The 18,832-nt window shown below is 39.9% G+C and overlaps 1 protein-coding gene across 9 annotated transcripts in view; it reads left to right on the top strand.

Moving 5' to 3' along the window:
* The window catches only part of LOC103478343 (mitogen-activated protein kinase kinase kinase kinase 4-like), a 95,941-nt gene extending 80,569 nt beyond the window's left edge, over positions 1 to 15,372 (top strand). For all 9 annotated transcript variants that reach the window (XM_081600378.1, XM_008432109.3, XM_008432117.3 and 6 more), the window contains 9 exons: positions 736 to 850; positions 3,885 to 4,052; positions 4,957 to 5,100; positions 7,689 to 7,823; positions 9,173 to 9,273; positions 9,356 to 9,505; positions 9,646 to 9,805; positions 10,729 to 10,868; positions 12,125 to 15,372. In XM_081600378.1, coding sequence (XP_081456504.1) covers positions 736 to 850; positions 3,885 to 4,052; positions 4,957 to 5,100; positions 7,689 to 7,823; positions 9,173 to 9,273; positions 9,356 to 9,505; positions 9,646 to 9,805; positions 10,729 to 10,868; positions 12,125 to 12,208 — 1,197 coding nt within the window. In that variant the 3' untranslated portion in view covers positions 12,209 to 15,372. The remainder of the gene's footprint in view (positions 1 to 735; positions 851 to 3,884; positions 4,053 to 4,956; positions 5,101 to 7,688; positions 7,824 to 9,172; positions 9,274 to 9,355; positions 9,506 to 9,645; positions 9,806 to 10,728; positions 10,869 to 12,124) is intronic.
* The last annotated feature ends 3,460 nt before the right edge of the window (positions 15,373 to 18,832 follow it).

The raw sequence follows: 18,832 nt of genomic DNA, 5'->3' as shown, positions 1-18,832 counted from the left end.
TTTTTGTTACAAATGTTTACACTCTTTCCCACCAAATAAAACAAAGATTAAAGTTTGGGTTCTTGCTGCTGCAGTAAAAGATGGATTCATTTTCACACATATTTGCCGGGAGGCCAACATGTTTGGACTCTAGATTGCAAATAGAGCAAGAAAAACTAATTACAGAGTGTATATCAGAACAGTGCCCTCTACTGGACCTCTCCTCTGGAGGAAATGTGGAAATATGATTGAATGCTGTTTTTTTTAAGCAAAATGAATTCAGGTGAAAAGATCGATCATCAGTGGATTATTGATTACAGTTCCTCCTGAGACAGTGTGTGTACTTTTGATGAAAAGGAAGTTCTACTGTGTGTCTCATCACCTATCTTAATGTTGCCTATTTTCAGCAAACTTATATTCCCCAGACAGTAGCTCATAGCACACAGGCCAGTAAACAGAACAACGGCAAGTATGCTTCCAATCCACAGGAAAAAAATCTACATTTGTTTCCCTTTTGTGTTTTCCACTTAGTCAACCACATCCATATGTTTTATTTCTTCTTTTACCTTTTATTGTGTAATTTTTGTACCCTTGAATTGCATTGCCCATTATGTTTGCATGAAACATACAGAAACACGTGTCATGTCAGCTAGTCTTCATGAATGCAATGTTACTTTTGGTCCTTAAAAAACTTCAACCATCCATGATTAATCAGTGATTGATCGTCATTGATGCCTCCTCCTTTTCCCCAAATAGAGCCAGTCGAGTAACAACATGCAGAAACACAAGTCCTCTTCGTCTTTCACGCCGTTCATTGACCCACGCCTCCTCCAAGTGTCTCCATCGACTGGCAGCGCCCTCAACAACGTTGGTAGGTGTCCAGATCATTTCCATGTGGCATGCTGATTAAAAACTGTTTTCAATAAACCAGTTTCTTCTATCGCTTAATGATCACTTCAGGAGGTAATTATTTAAACACTAAATCTTACCAAGTACTTTTGGTCGAGTTCCTAGTGCAAATAAGACAAAACAAACTTACATGTAACTTTTCAGGAGGATATAGAGGCTTATTTTAAGTAAATAATTCGTTAATATTGATGAAAAAGTCCTAGTTTCATTGGCAGATTAACAAGATATTTTTCCCATGTTACTAGTGAACTAATCTGCCGATTGAACTATGACTTTTTGTCAATATCAAGGAATTATTTACTTAAAACAAGCCTCTATATCTAGCTATAACGTTTCTTTTAAGTTAATTTGTCTTATTTCAAGTGTACCAAGATATTTGCACTAGAAAGTAGACCAAAAATACTTGGTAAGATTTTGTGACCATGGATACGGTCTCCTACAGACTTACACAACCCACCTCTGTTTAACAGGGTGTCTGCACAACTTTTAAAAGTCTTTTTTTTCATGTCTAAGATAAGGCCTTAAAATGTCTTAAATTCATTTAAGGTGGCCTTAAATGCGTTAATCACAAGTTTTAAATTTCGTCGTGCCAGGAGTACTTAACAATTTTTTTCTCTGTGGGACTTTCCTGTTTGAGTTGCAAGTTTGAGTTGCATGGAAACATCTTCATTGTGTTTTTCCACTCAAGGCGGTTGAGGCTAACCGGTAACTAGCTGCTAAAATGCCCTTGCTAGTCAGCTGGCTAGCTCTTTTATTTCTGTCATGGCCAGACGGCGTTAATTTTTACTCACTTCTGTTGTCGTACGAGGCTAGGAGCAAAAAATAATAATAATAATGATGCTTGGTACCATGGAAGAGAAGCATAAAGCCGGATTAACAGTTTTCGCTATGCTTGATAGTAAGGCAGCAGGTTTCCCCAACAATCTCTGGATATTTATAGTTTTTGTCTTAAATTTCATTCAAGGTGGCATTAAAAAGGTCTTTAAAAGTCTTAAATTTTACATGCTGAAACCTGCAGATACCAGGATTTAAAACATTGAGTTAAAACTAATATGAACATTTATTAATGGGGAAAACCTTTATTTTGCTCTGCTATTGTATCCAAAGAGAAACGTGCCTTAAAAAATCTATTTAAAGCAATATGTACACATACACTGCACGCTACTTCAAAAAATGTCTTTTTGTTTTCCATAATAATGTTCAGTCAGATGCTACATAACTAAGAGAGCAGTCTGATGAGCGTCGGGGAAGAATTTGATCTCGTTATGATCCCCGAGGTCCGTCCCTCTGCTTTGGTTTATCTGAGGTCAAACAGAGAGTTTCCTCTGTTCTTCGATCAAACAGATCCTCCTTAATTTAGTTTCTGACCATCAGCCTCTCCTGAGTTACTCGCCCCATCCAGCTATACGTATGATGTCCGGTTGGGAACCAAAATCAGAACCAGACGCTTTGAGCTCCAGAGGTTGGAAGCTGAGCTTGTGAAACCTTTCCAGAAATAATCCGTACAGACTCGGCTTGGAAATTTGGACTCTGCTGAGTTCATAAGGTTTAAAATCCAGTTTACAAACAAAACACTCTTATCGCAGCGGCCTTCATGTTTCCATCGCCATCATGCTGCTGTAATCAAGCCCGTTACGGACCGGTATGCCGAGCCCCTGCCTCCTCTAATGCGGCTGGTGACCCGCCAGTGACCTCTGCTGTTCGCTGAGTTAATTATTCCGATCTCTAAACATTTCTAGAATCAGCGGTGAAACGGATGAGAACCGCTCACTCCCAAAGGTTGTAATCACTGAAAACATTTTCTATATCGAACTGATGATCCTCTGATCATATCAGTTTTCCAGATGCTGTTTTAAGAGAACATTTTCTGCCGTTAGTTCACCGGATAGCGAGGTTGTCCGTTTGTGAACATTTGAGACCCTCAAGATGATGTTGTGCCATCCTTAACCACAAAGAGAAATGCACAAACTTGGTTTTCCAGTTCAAGGTTGGAGTTTTAAAAGAAAAATAATCTTGCAAAGTAAATGTCAGTGCCTTTCATAAACAAAAACACATCTTCTGGAACACAAAGTATTCATCTTTTGTCATGCATCTTTTAGAAATGGGACCACAAACATCATGTGATTTTTACTCAACAGCAGATTTTGCTGCTCCCATTTGCTAAACTTGGCTAAATAAAGCAACATGTTTTTCGAAGAACTAGCGACAGATGTCTTGTCATCCATAAAAAGTCTTAAATTTGTGTACTTAAACATAAGGCCTTAAAATGTTTTAAATTAATTGTAAAACAGTGAGTTGTTAATCACAGGTCTTAAATTTTGTTGTGGCAGGACTGTTTAATAAACTATAAATATTTTATGTATAGTTTTCTTTTTTCTTGCAGGTGTGAAACATTTTCAGTGCATTCTGCAACTCAAGGCCATTGCTGCTACCAGTATCTTTAAAAAACTAGCTAGCTAGCAAGGGTAAAGTTAGCTAGATATTTTAACATCCATTGGGTAAGTGCAAATATATCAGCAGTTGACAAGATGATCTTCATCTTTGTCATGGCTCATTTCTTTTTTTAACCCCTTATAAATTAATTCATTTGCGATTTCCCTTTGAAGAATTCTGTCGCGATAAAAGTCTTAAGTTCACAGTGGTCTTTAAAAGTCTTTAATTTGAGTTGGTGAAAATCTGCTGAGAATACACACCCAGAAAGATGCAGAAAACTGGTGTGCTTGAGATTTATGTTTCAGATGTATGTCGATTTGCAGCAGCCTTTTCTACAGAAATCAGACTTTGTTTAATTTGAAAAATTGGTTTTGTTTATAATTGTCCAGGTGAAAGGGAAAAAATAAAAATACTTTATTTTAAACAAAAATGGCAAAAAAATTAAAAAGATCAACATTTTGTGGCCCTCAATTACTTTCCACTTGAAGAAAAGGCTTCTCTAAGCGATCTTCACCCCATCTGGTAAACTCCTTCACCTTCAGCCCTTCCCTTTGACCTTTTAGGCTACGCGAACGACGCCCGGCTCGCGGAGGCGCTGAGGGCCGACCCGTCCCGGAAAGGCTCTGTGGTCAACGTCAACCCGGTCAACACCCGCCCTCAGAGCGACACGCCGGAGATCCGCAAGTACAAGAAGAGGTTCAACTCCGAGATCCTGTGTGCCGCACTTTGGGGTAAAGGTCGTCTGTTTCGGATGGGGGGATGAGTTTCCTGTTAGTTCTGTAGAAGAGAGGAAACGGAGGGAGGGAGGGAAAATGCAGAAATCATGTTTACATCTTCACCACAGGGGGTCAGCAATGCCCTGATAGGAAGAGCTGCTGTGTGTCCCACATGGGCAGTCTAGTAATCACTGCTCCTCCATGACAATGTGTTGCTTGGAAACAATTCACTGTCATTAAAGATTAAAAAAAACAATAACTTTCCTCCCCAACAGTAAGGTCATTTTGGATTATTTCGAATTTTAGTAGAATAAAATAACAAAAATGTTCTGTACTTTGCAAGAATATCCATATGCCTTGAACTTTTATTTATTTGGTCCCATTATGTATTTAATTAAGATTTGGAAGAAAAATTATGTATGATATTCACATTTAATTATAAAAACATTCTTAAAAGTGTCTTGTCCGTTTTTGTACAACCACCCTGAACACACCGCTGTGGCTGTGAAACATGGTGGCGGCAGCATCATGCTGTGTGGATGCTTTACCTCACCTGATCGTAATCCAATTCAGAATTTATACCAAGACCAAAATACTGATTTATTTTGCTAAAACCCGGCCGGTAGAGATGTCACTAAAGGCATCCTCAAAGCACTGAGGCTGAATAGATGCAATCCATGCATTTCAGATTTTTATTTTTTTAAAAACTATGTGGAAAAGTTGCCTTTATAAATAAAGAATAACAGATGATTTTTTGCTCAAAAAGCAGAATTTGCAGGCTTCCCTGTAGCGAAGCCTGCAAATTCACAAAACCCGCATTAAAGATCGGTACAATGCCACAGAAGACATGCTGTGATTCAATTTAGGATTACCAGGTGGGATGCTCTCCTTGATGTACATTTCTGTCTGTGTGCTCAAGGCGTGAACCTGTTGGTGGGAACAGAGAGCGGCCTGATGCTGCTGGATCGCAGCGGTCAGGGGAAGGTTTACCCTCTGATCAACCGGCGGCGCTTCCAGCAGATGGACGTCCTCGAGGGACTCAACGTCCTCGTCACTATATCAGGTGAACATCCATCACAGAAGGTACAAAAAACGCAAAGGTTTTGCATTGTAGGCGGCAAAGTCTTTGCAGGTGCAGAGTGTCCATGCATACTTAAGAAGTCTTAAATTCATGTGTGTGAAGTTAAAGCCTTACAAATGTATTGTATTCGTTTTAAAAAGTAAGTTGCTCTGTAATATAAGACAAAATTTAAGACTATTCAATATCATGTATTCAGTTTTTTTTATTTCTGTTTATTTCTGAACGTTTGTGTCACTCAGACACCTTCATTGCCTTGAGACGGTTGAGGCTACTGTCAAATAGCTGCTAGTTTTCCCCTTACTAGCTAGCAGCCTAGCTTTTTTGAGTCTTTGCCAGTGCAAATTTATGTGCAGTTGACTGAATGAACTTTGTACATTTCTGTCAATGTAGGTCTTCAATTCCATTCATAGAGGTCCTTAAAAGTCTTAAATTTGAGTAGGTGAAACTCGCAGAAACCCTGAGTTGCTAATATATCCTTGCTAGGTAGCAAGCTAGTTGGCTTGTTTGTGTCTGTCATTTGTCAGTGCAAATTTATCGGCAGTGTGCAGGATGAATTTTGTACACTTCTGTCGAGATATAGGTCTTCAATTCCACTCAGAGAGGTATTAAAAATCTTAAATTTGAGTATGTGAAACTCGCAGAAACCCTGGGTTAAGTTGAAGACCAGAACAATGACACAGACTGATGCTTGGAAACTTAAAATACCGAGAAGCTATAATTGACTTTGAGACATAAAACTAGTTTCACTTCCTTTTCTCTGTCTCCTTTTGTCCAGTCTGCTTCTCTCTTTGAACTATTGTCACACACCTTAACACACAATCCTGCAAGTGCAAGCAAAACGTGCAGCATTCTGTACATCTTCATCACAAAAGCGTTCGCAAATGAAACAAAGACGCCCGCGAGTTTCGGGCCAATTTAAGCCCAATTTTCTCAGACTGAAAGTGCATCCACATCCCTACTTCTCCTCTTTGTGCAAGCTACTACTTGTGCATCCCTACTTCTCCTCTTTCTCAATAGCCCACACGCGGTGTCACAACACACATTTTGAGCTCAGCGGATGTTGCGTGAGGAGCACGTTGTGTGCGTATACGCTTTGTGATTCCGACACACAGCCGAGCTTTTCCATGATGGAAGGAAACGCGGCAGGGTTGCACACACACGTCCATGTCTTTCTGTGAAACTCGTTTGCATTTCCGACATGTAAAAATAATTACACGTCATGGACGGCTCTCAGCTCGTCGGGACGTATGAAAGTACTGCGAGTTTGACCACATCCTGACGGATTGATGTAAGAAAATTGCCAGGAGACAACGTAAATAAAGGCCATACAATTTAAGCAAATGTGACTTAGTGCAACTTGGATGTTTCTGATCACGAAAATCAGATATTCTGTAATTCTGCAACGTCACCAGAACATTCTTGAAGTAAAAGAGAGGCAAATGACGTCTTTAGAGTGTCCAAAAGACACAGCGAAACAGAGAAACTATGTACATTTCACATATTTTTATGCATTTTGAATCCATTTTGATTTCTCTTATTGGTTAGTCATGTAGATATAATGTCATGCCAGGCAGTCGCACAATAAAATGCTTTGACCATCCAACCTGCAAGCCAGGAAATGCCTCTTGTCATCAACTTTCTCTGAGTTTCAGCTCCATTGTGACGAAGATCATAACTTCTGTGTACTGATAAAGTTGCCAAATAAATTTTTGGATAGCAAAATTTTAATGCATGACACTGGAATTCACAACCTAGCAATTATTGCATCAAACTTGTCCTTTGCAGTTTCAGTTTTGCATATATTCACTTTGTGATGACAAATGTGATTCACTATATTTTGCAGCTGTGATGGCAATAAAGTTTTGCAACCGTTTATGCTCCTTTTAAACAATGGTTGCTACCCTGAACAATCTCATCCAAGGATATAAAACTGGCAAACTGCCTGAATACCCACTGCATCTGTAGCTTTATTCCCATTGACCATATAACTGCGCAGTTTGATGTTTCGAGAATACATTTGCTTAATGGAAATGAGCCAATTTAAAAAAAAAACCTCATTTTTGAACAGGATGAGGTGGCCGTTTGGCTGAACCAAAATTAGTGTATTTTGCTGAACTGCAATGGAAATGCTTCTTTTTTTTTTTGCATCCCACGAGTCACACCCTGTTAAAATCCCATGGAAATTGAAGCAATTACAGACTTAATTATTTTAATTAAGTTTGTAATTAACTTAATTATTTTAATTACGTTTGTAATTGAAGCAACCTTTATCTGAGTTTTAGCTAAAGTGAAAACACGAAGTGTTGTCTGTGGATATGTTTACACTGTTGATGTGTTTTATGTACAGAAAGATTTTTTAGACTCTTGACATTTTACAGAATTGGATGATCGGGGAAAATGATCGATTTTATCCAGTCTTTGATCGGTTTGACTCAAACAATTTCTTTGTCATACTGATTTTACACACATTGATACTCTGATCTCAACATATATCATGCGTTATAGAAGGCATATTATGTAAATGTTAGCTTAGATTACAAATCTTTTCCTCCATTCTTGCTCCATTCCAGGTAAAAAGAACAAGCTGCGCGTTTACTACCTATCCTGGCTGAGGAACAAGATCCTTCACAACGACCCTGAGGTGGAGAAGAAACAGGGCTGGACCACCGTGGGGGACCTGGAGGGCTGTGTCCACTACAAAGTTGGTACGTAAGATTATACAAGGAATGTTAGGAGTTCCATCTCTAGGAGGAGTGCCCATAAATCTTATCTTCCAAACAGGGATTATATGGTTTTCCCTCTGTGGCTTAGTTTCAGCCAAAGCTAATTTCAGATGCTTCACAGGTTGCATTAAGGTACGCACACTCACCCAAACCTTGGTTAAAGCTCATTGAGGCACATGACTAGGTTAAGATTTCTAAACTGTGCGACTTGCCGCCCTGTCACCAACACATTTTCCCAGAGATACACAGTGATCTAAAACACTGACAAAATATTAGTAACGTTTAATCCTCACCCCTACCTTATGAAATACTGTCTCGTTAGCTGACGTCAATCTGACCACCTGTGGATTCAAACAGGAGACTCCAGCTTTATAAACTCACCCGGTGATACAGAACGGGTTTGTGTGTCCGAGACAGGCGTGTCACCAATAAATAACAGGAGGAAAAACCTCGATTAGGAAATTTTATTTCAGTGGCAACCAAGAGGGCATGCAGCCACTCAGACCTGTCTAATACGCAGAATGTCCTTGGTGATTTTAGTGCCACTGAGCACTTCCTGTTGGAAACTCCACTCTCTCTACTGGAGCTGTCTGTCGACAAATATGTTTCCCATCAAAGATCTCGAGTTGATGCCGGTTTATGCATTTCTTGAATTAACACATGTGGAAAGAAGGGGACCATTTATTGGATATTTCACAACACACAAAGTATTTTTCATTTCTCCTAAATAGTTTACTAAAGGGTTTGATGTCAGATCAAAAATGATGATTGTTAGCTTCTATATGTTGTGTTGTTGAATTGCTAAAAGGCAGAAATCTTTCAGTTGCAAAAACATACATTCAGCAGACACCTTTGCTTTGGATGCAGTCTACAAAACTCTAACTTGTCTGGTCTTAAGAATGCTGTTTCTCCTGCTCTGGATGGAGTGTAAACTTTCCCATAAACACTTCTCATTTAAATGTGTGCAGGCTGCATCAGTGTATTTGCTCAGAGATTTTGCAGGAGATGATTTACCTTTGCATCAAGAGCTAGGAAGACGTGCAAACTCAGGTTTGCACACATCTTACGAAACAAAAACCGTCGAGAATTTGCAGCTTAGCACTTAAGAGCATGAGCTAACTTTGAAAATGTTCAATTAGCTTCAAAATGTTGAATACTAACGTACAAATTTACTATATATAAAAATAGTGAACTATAAATCTGTTAGTTTTACAAGATTATGAATCTTCTGAGCAGGTAAGCTTTATCCAACCAACATGACAGGACCAAGAAATTCTCCTTTTCTCTCTTTGTGTCATCCTGATGGTTCATTTAAATGTTCATTTTGCCAGTAAAATACGAGAGGATCAAGTTCTTGGTTCTGGCTCTGAAGAACTCGGTGGAGGTCTACGCCTGGGCGCCCAAACCCTACCACAAGTTCATGGCCTTCAAGGTACAGAACCGACTGGGATAGCTATAGCTAACAGCTGAGCCGCTAGCTTGTTTGTCTGAACTCAATTTACTGTCTTCAACAGTCTTTCGGTGACCTGGTGCACAAGCCCCTGCTGGTCGACCTCACTGTGGAGGAAGGGCAAAGGTTAAAGGTCATCTATGGCTCCTGTTCAGGCTTCCACGCCGTCGACGTCGACTCCGGTGCGGTCTATGACATCTACCTGCCAACCCACGTAAGAAACTCCCCGACATGGTGAACGGCACAGCCACCATGCTGTAGAGCAGCTGTTTCTCACTTCTTTGCTTAATGCTGGATGATGAAGTTGCCGAGACAGGTGGTCAAACTCACATCTTCTGATTTCTGCGCCTTCAGATCCAGAACAACATACAGTCTCACGCCATCATCATCCTCCCCAACACTGACGGCATCGAGCTGCTGGTGTGCTACGAGGACGAGGGGGTTTACGTCAACACCTACGGGCGCATCACCAAGGACGTGGTGCTGCAGTGGGGGGAGATGCCCACCTCAGTGGGTGAGTCGCTATGGCAATGACTCCACAACAGTGGTGGGCATGCCTCCGCTTAGGCTCTAACAGCTGAGCTAGCTTCTCATTCTGCGCTTTAACATTTAGTTTCCCCTGAATTAACTTCTCAAAGCACTAATTTATTTGGCTGTTTTGTAAAAAATTTTTTTACAAAACAGCCCGCAACCCGACCCCGGATAAGCGGAAGAAAATGGATGGATGGATGGTTTTGTAAAATTTCAGTTGGCGTCTGTGTTGAAGTTTTGGTTATCGACTGATCAGAATGCTTCAAGCAGCTAGACGTTTGAATTTATACTCTTATTTTGAAGTGGATGAAGACTGACCCTCTACCCATGACGTGGTGCAGCAAATTATGTTTATCATTATTGTTTTGTACCCAGAATACATCACTGTAGACCTATACGGTGTCCTTGAGTAAACAGTTTAAAGTTTACTGATGTCCATTGTGCTTTCTGACCAAACCCCTGCTGTGGTCAGTTTGGCAAAACCAGCAACAGTTAGCAAATCTCAACAACTATAAAACTATATTAAGCTATTAAAGTATGACTTACTGAAGCGTAACCGTACCAAATTGGAACCTGTAACGTTGTAATACATGTTGTGTCATTGACACATGGTTGTACTTAGCTCCTTAGCATTAGCTTCTGCCAAGTACCATGTTTGTATAACTCTTTATCGCTGGCAGAACTAATGTTTACTAATGCTTCAGGGTTAATGCAGCTAACTTATTTTAGTTGGCATTGCCCACTACTGCTACACAGCAAACAGGCATGTATGCACATTTATCTGCACTCTTCTACATTTTTATCGACCTGCTTCAGTTTTTAGCTGTTAGTACTACTAATTATGTGTTCACTTTAACCCTTTACTTCTAGTAACTTTAGTGTATTAACTTGTAAATCTCTCCTCAGCCTACATTCGCTCCAACCAGATCATGGGCTGGGGCGAGAAGGCCATAGAAATCCGCTCAGTGGAGACTGGTCACCTGGACGGAGTCTTTATGCATAAGAGAGCCCAGAGACTCAAGTTCCTCTGTGAAAGAAACGATAAGGTGAGAACGAATGATGGAAAAAAACAAAAACTTAATTTACCACAAACTTGAATGCATCATGTTGAGATTTCATGTGATAAACTGAAACAAAGTTGAAGTTGATTGGAAATTTGAAGGAAAATGATTCACTCATGTTTTACAAATACAGATTTTAAAGCTCATTGCTGAGCCTCCATTTATAAAATATATCAAGCTCAGTCACAGTAGGCAATAGATTGTCCCAGTAATATCATTTTAAAGTAACATATGGCATAATAATTCAAGATTGCCCTCTAAAAGACAAACTTGAATTTTGCACATGCTTAACACTGGAATTGGAAGATAATTCAATCCAAAATAAAACACAGCAACCAAAAACAATAAAAACACATACAACCAAAACCATGAATAAAAGTCTCTGTAAACAAAATTACCCTTCAAAAAATATTAATCATCAGAAATGATCAAGCTCATTTTAATTTAATTGCCTAAGTCAGACTGGGATTAAATTACACACAAGTTAATTTTATTTAGGAGGCATCAAAGTAAAAGACATTCAAAAGCATGAATTATCTGCCCTCTATTTCACAATTATGCACTACTTTGTGTTGATCTATCAAATAAAATCCCAATTTAGTACATTGAAATTTGTGGTTGTAAAGTGACCAAATGCAAGAAAGTTAATGAGGTTTGATTGGGGAGTGGGGGTGTGTGAATAGGTTCAATTCCATATTACACCACATTTCCTTGCTCGGGCTGCATGCTGACATGACTGCAGGACATTCCAGAGTTGCACCGAAACTTGTTCTCTGAAACTTTCTGCTGCTGAAATTGGCTCCATATTTCAACCTGCTGTACAAAAAACTAAAATCAAGAAGTCGCACATAAATAGTAATATTGAACCCATTCTGCTGAGGATCACACGTGCAAGCTGTGAAACTGACATGATTTTCTACATTTTCAGTGTTGGCTCAGCTGTGTCCAAATTGCCCAAGTTTCTCTTCTCTCTTTTCTGAATTTACTTCCCGTTTGTCCAGAGAAAAAAGCCTAATAAAAATCAGACCTTGGATTTGTTTTTGGTCGGTGGATTTTTTTTTTTTCTCCCTTTTTGTGCACCCCAAGTTTTGACAGGCTATGGCAGGACAGTTTTTACAGGAAATGACAGTAAAACTCCATACTTGAACTTAGGGGAATTATTTCTTTCAGGAAGCATGTCGGTAATTTGTCAAACAAAAGCCCCAGATAAAATTCCCACCCGTTTCCTGTTTCCTGTCTAGGTGTTCTTCGCCTCCGTTCGGCCCGGAGGCTCCAGCCAGGTCTACTTCATGACTCTGGGCCGAAGCAACCTTCTCAGCTGGTAGAGGTCCACGCCCTGCCCTCCTGTCTTTTCTCCTCATCCTTCGCGTCGTCCCCCCCTCACACCTCGCTAACACTGGATCTCAGAACCCACCTCTGATGTTTCTGTCAATCCTCGGACAATGAAAACAGCCGGCTTGAGACCCATCAGCGCGGTCCACGGCGTCAACCTCACCCCGTTTTCTTCCCCCGCGCTTCCGGGGAGGGGCCTCAACCTGGCGACGCGGCGACTACCCCGAGAAAAAAAAAAAAGTGGTCTCCGCTGTCCTCAGAAATACCGGAAGTGACGACATGCTTACAGAAGTAAAACCAATAGCTCACATGTTAAAGGAGGTAGAAATTAAAACAAATGTGAATTTAATAAAAGAGGACAGACGACGTTGTGTGTTTTTCCTCCCAGCCTGTCTTGGTGCTTGTCATGTTACGATGGGATCGGTGTTGAACTTCCGCTTCGTTTCCGTGCTCTCGAGTCGGTCCAGTAACATCGATGTCTGTTAAGCTAGGAGTTCAGCGAACGCCACTCTCTTCTTCTCCTGCTACTACTACTTTCCGCAGGTCTGCCTCTTGGAAGGGACTTCGTCTTATTTACGCGACGGCGGTGTGTGTATAGAAGCAGGTTTGGGGTCAGAGAAGCACGCGGGTGAGACCAGGTGTTTGTAACGGGCGGGGCGCGCGCGTGTGAGATGTTGCTTTAAAGAAAAAACACAGGATGACGGAGAGAGAAAGGACCAGTCAGGCAGGTGGGTTTCCAATTAGTATTTTATGAATTCTTCTAGAGAGGTGTAACAGAGTGGAGTTAAACGCGTCTTTCAGCTTTTATTTTCCATTCATGCGCGTTCAGCCGCGAGAAGAAGGCGATAGAAACCGACAGTCTGAACTCCACTTGAGAAACTTGAACTGCTGTGAATAGCTATTCCATGAGTAACTTTAAAAATAAAAACGAAAAAAGGTGGGGCGTTTATGAACTGATGTTAGAAGAACGTTCAGCATGTGTGTGCAAGTATGTGTGGTCGGAGAGTTCAGTGTTGTCGGCGAGTTAAATTCCCGTGGCAGAGAGGCGAACGCATGATTCAGCAGGTTTTGTTTCAGGTGCGGGAGGCGGACTTCTATCTTCCATTTTTTCCCCCTTCTTTCGGCTCGTTTCACCTTCCATCGATTATTATTATTATTATTATTATTTGTATGTACTCAATGCACTAAGTGTCCAGAATGTAGAGAGACTTCTTACTGTGTGGTGGTCCAAGGCATGAGATGATGTTTCGCTTCGTATCTTTGTCACAAGTGGTCGATTCTAGGTGTTTCAATTTCAAGTTTTACGTGAATAAAAGCTGCAGCAGCAGAGCCTCTGCGTCAGGTGTGGAGATGCTTTTGTTTTCCGAAACCATGGCAACGCCACTTCAGCCCCATCCCGGTGTTTCAGAGTCGAGGAGCGTCTTCTGGCGTCCGGAGAGCCCTGCTTGCTTTAACGTGAGGACTGAAACTTTGTCGTTCTAAAACTAACACTTTGGACTTCAATATTACCGTGATGAAGAGTCCCCATCCCCAACCTGGCAACACGGAGCAGAGCTTCTTCTTTTCCCTCCTCATTTCGACAAAAGCAGACGATGCATTCGCATCTCGACGAATCAGAATATCATCCAAATTTTCATTTGTTTTCATAATACAGATAAGCAGAGTAATGTTTTAAGGTGTTTATTTCTTTAATTTTGGATCATTGCTGCAAATGAAAACCTAAAACCAGCCAGCTGATTACACGTTTCCCCAAACGTTTCCATTGACCTTAAAATGGCACAAATCGGCATTATGAAGATAAATTAGCTGAAAAAGTTTTTGCATTAGGATCAAGTCGGGGGTCAGGGGGGGGGCAACCATCAAAATTTCTGAATGAATCTGATTCACTCAACACACAAGTTGCACTATTCACTGTAAATGTTGAAATAAATGAACTTTCCAGAGATATTCTGATCAGTAGAGATGCTCCTGTTGTCTTTCACCCTAAACCTGCTTAGATTACAGACGTCTGTATATTCAACGAGCTGCAGCGTTGATCTCCTTCATCCGGTCCAGCTGGATTTTCCTCCATTTCCACAGACGTTTTTTTTTTTTTTTTTTTTTAAGTTGCACATTTCTGTTTGAAAAAAGAGGGGAGGACAGAAGAGAATCCCATTTGTGCTTAGACTTCATATCCAAACATGTTTTTATCAGGATGCAAACAAGATTCTCTTGCGTGTGTTTCCCCTCCTGACAACAATCACACACACACACACACCTCCAGGCTCTTATCAGTCACGTAGCTCATGTCCCAAACACTTCGCTCCAAAAGTTAACGGAGAGAGCGGCTGTTCGATCCCCAATGCTGTTGTCTGACGTTTGCAGTAGTATCCGCCATGTTTGCTTTACTGCAGTGAAGGCCATCGGAGAGTGGCTGACTTTGTGAAAAATAATGTGATTATTATGACTATTAATAATGGGTTAAATAAAAGGCGAATGATGTGAGAAAAAGCGATCCGCTTGCAGGTTAAAGTTGGAACCAGTGCCAAGAGGGCAGCATTAAAAGCGTGTGAAACTATTATTAAAAACCACTTCTTGGATATTCTTTTTAAAAATTAAAACAAACACACACAAAAAAAATCAGTTGAAGCATTGTGTATTCTTAAGTTTTAGAGGTAGTAAAGAAACTTACTAGTTTTTTGTTGTTTCTGTAAGTCTATGTACACATAAATATGCGACTGCGGTGGTTGAATATTATAACACTCACCTTAGGTGGAAAAAAAATGTTTACAGAGGCAAAGTTTCGTTACACTAATGTGCATCACGGTATTTATGTTTAACGCATCTTGGTTCCTTACACTTTGGTTCTGTTTGTAGAGCCTGTTTTTTTTTTCTTTCTTTCTAATTGGATATTTATTTTCTGTCATCTCTCCACTGAACCACCTACAATGGAAACAATAACGAACACGTTGCTGTTCTTTTCAGGTATTCGCGTAACGCTACTTGACCGCGGTAACTTTGCAGTAACGTTCCCTGCAGGCTTGGATGTGAGGCGATGTATTTTCCTCTGTTTCTGCCATGCTTCTCTAACTTATGTCCTCTCTGTGTATGACAGGAAGTCGTGTAGTTTCCTGATTATTTTTTGTTTTTGTTTTCTTTGAATAAACTTTAAAAGTAATTTTCAGAGTGTATCATCCGTCGGTGGTGGTGTGCTGCCTGTTTGTTCCCCAAAAACAAACGAGAAGAGATTTTGCGTCACATGTTGGCCAACTTGACCCACTTTGTTCTGTCGTTTTAAAATCAGTGACTTAACGACTCAATACAGATTCCCTTGCAACACAGTTTAGTACAACAATAACAACAACTTCCTGCACAACGCACGCCGTTCGCATTTAAAACCAAAAACGCCTCGACCGTGTCGTAAATTATAACTTCTGGGAGAAGTCACGTGCGGTGCCGCTGTGTCTGATTTCAGGTTGACTGTGTGTCTCGACTCGACTAAAAAGGAGAAGTATTCGCAAATTAAAGTTTTCAAAGACATCTTGTGCAAAGGTATATATAAATAGGTCTGGACAATTTTAAAATGTAAGGTTCCCAAGGTGAAACAAAAATAAAAAGAAGAAATGGAATATGTGTAAGGCCTAAAGGGAAAGGGAAGTACAAAAACAAATATTTCAATAAATTTATCTTATTCTTTGGATTAAGGTTCGTTTTAAGGTTTCAACACAATGACTGAAGAGGGAAGGAGGTTAAAGGTTAAATCTAGTTTGTACTGTTTGGATGAATTCCTTTGCGGGGGAAAACAAAACAGTTTTGTCAAAACAGTCATCTGACCTGTCCTGTCCAGTATCAGATGCAGAGGTGCTCGGAATATTTCCCAGAACATGCAACATCTTCTGATGTCTCAACGGCCGGTCGTGAGTTGAAAGAACAATGTGCGCTGTGCTGATCTTTTAACCTGTGTGCTAACAATACAGGCGCTTTGTTTTGCTATGAGCTTGTTTATTTCCAGATGTACCTTCACTAGTTTCGGTGGTATGACCCAGTCTGTAGAGCTTTGAAAGATAATAATTATATTTTTCAATCCTGCAAGTTAACAAATCTGTGTACACAAAAGAAAAAGTTAAAAATGTCTAAAAAAAGAAAAAAAGAGAGAAGTTGCAACGTTTGTTTACAGCTGCAAACGAGACAGTGACTTTTTCCTTGTGTTTTGGCATCTTCATATTGAGAAACATGTTAGTTAAATGACATGTTTTTTGTTTGTTTTTGTTTTTTTTAAAGGTCAGCATCCGTCAGGTATTGGAATTTCTGATGGAATTTCAATATCTGAATTTAATTTAATCTACCAGTAACATTTTTAAAATCCAGAAGGGTTTTACTTAAGCGTTTTGTGTTGTTTTGGGCCATGTCCTAAAATCTATTATGATTAAACTAAGCACATACAGACGGTGGTACTGGTCCGTCGTACACGTCTGAAATTACATGAGTTAGGATGAGCAGATTTATAGTTTATCTTTACATTCTTGTCAGTTTTAAATTTGTAAAATCTGAACGACATTTTTTTTTCACACATCTTAAATTTTAAACTGGATACCAAGAAAAGTACCAACATAATTAGTAAAAGTAACAATATTTTTATTGTCATAAATGCTGCTTATGATATAATATGCAGCACACATAATGTCCTATAAACACTGAGAAAAACCTGGTGCTTAAGCAGAAACCAGATCTGCTAAATACTTTACACAGATTACTAATAAGGCTATCAGTGAGTTACTAATATTTCAATGGAAAAAAAATAACCTTGAGAGACTGAGAAACGTCCCACTAAACAACAAAACTTTGTAAGTCTATTGTTTCATTTCAATTAGTGAATGAATTGAAACCAGTGTCACGTAAGTGGTTAAGTCAGTTTTTTCTTAGCAGTTAGCATAGCTAGCATGGCTAACTGTAACATTAGTCTCTGTGTATTTTCTAGATTGTAAATAAACTTACTGTGTGGTACAGTTTTCCAGCTGGCTGCCAACATTTCCTAAAGCGTTATTCTCCATGGCAGATAGATGGTCATAGTAACAAAAAAAGAAAAACAATATTACGAAGCGAGCTAGCTTTCATGCTGTCTGCTAAAGCTAAGGTCTGTGTACAGAGTTCTGGCTCTGGTCCTTTTCTAACTAACCAAATATAGCAAAATATACATGTTATATTTCATACATGTTTTATCATTTATGACATAAAAAAGAAAAAGTAGATGTTATCATACTTTAGGCCCTGAATAAGTCCAGCTGGAGGTTTTGGTGTCATGAAGTCTGGCTCAGCAGACCAATAACAAAATTGCGTCATTGTCCTATCTAACAAATTGTTAAAAAATATACCTTATTGTAAAATATTCTGCTGGTACATGATTTAGTTAAAATCTTCAGTATAGATCACAGTGTTGTTGCTATCAGATTCTTTCCAGAACCTTTTTAAAAAAAAAAATGTTTCGAGTTAAGATGTTCACATTCAGATATCCTGTAGAAAGCGTTAAGATGAGATCAGATTGAAGCTACAGACGTAACTTGCTTTAGATGCAGGCCTACGCCGAGGCAGAGTTGTTCAAACAGCAATAATGGCAGCCCACAGCTTGCATCACCAAAGTGTCAAACATGAGAATGTCCACACTGGAGAATGTCCAGTCAGGACTTCCTATGCAACTCCAAGAGACAAGCACACCACAGAGCATTTTGGTGGAAACCGTTTTTGCTCTGCAGAGAGATGACAGAGCAGTGATTCATGCTGTTTAATGGACGTTTGTATACCGGTTTGTATACAAAAATTGTGAGCAAGCCTTTATTTGGGATTAGATTTCCTTTCTATCATCACCCCAGTTTGAAATAAAAAAAAAGTCTGTTGGCATGGAAAGCTTAACAACAAACTGACAACACTCCCAACATCCAGTGAGCATTGCACAACGAAAGACGGTTCAAAATGTCCGAAAACTTCATACTGCAAAGCTTTTAGTGTCTGCGACTGACTGGCTGATAGATACCTGTCCTCGTGTAGGTGTAACATTGCACGCAGAGAGAGAGAGGGAAAAAAAAACATAACAAACGGGGAGTGTCAAAGTTTATGACAGCCTGGCTGATTTGTTGTGCGTTAGTCACAAAGTATGAATCCTGGGGATTCATACTTTGAGTGCGGGGGCTGCCGGAGTCGCCTGTGAGCTGTGCCAATTGTTCAGGTTTACCCTAACAAATCCTCAGATTCCTGCTTGAAATGACTCAGCTGGGAGCACTAAAGCAAAATGCCGAGTCATCAGGGCTGTTTGAAGACTTCATGACGTATGATTGGCCTCATGAAGTAAAAGCTCAAAGGTAAGTGTTGGAGGTGCGCTCGTCTGAAATGTGGCGGCCGATTTCCAGTAGCCTGTTTTGTAAAACTTTTGACGTCGGCTAAAAACCAGCTAGGATTTTTCCTTAAGATCTATAAGTAATGCAAAAATGTCAACAATGTGGAAGAAATAAAATAAAATGATCTTTACCACAATATTTTTATGTTACAAACAATTCAAAAATACTTTATTGATCCAAAAGTGGGGCTGCACAGTGGTGCAGTTGGTAGAGCTGCTGCCTTGCAGCAAGAAGGTTCTGGGTTCAATT

This window comes from Poecilia reticulata, chromosome 2 (genome assembly GCF_904066995.2).
Source record: "Poecilia reticulata chromosome 2, P_reticulata-male-v2, whole genome shotgun sequence".
Taxonomy (NCBI): Eukaryota; Metazoa; Chordata; class Actinopteri; order Cyprinodontiformes; family Poeciliidae; genus Poecilia; species Poecilia reticulata.
The sequence above is the reverse complement of the archived record's forward strand: the minus strand, read 5'-3'. Positions and strand labels throughout refer to the sequence as shown.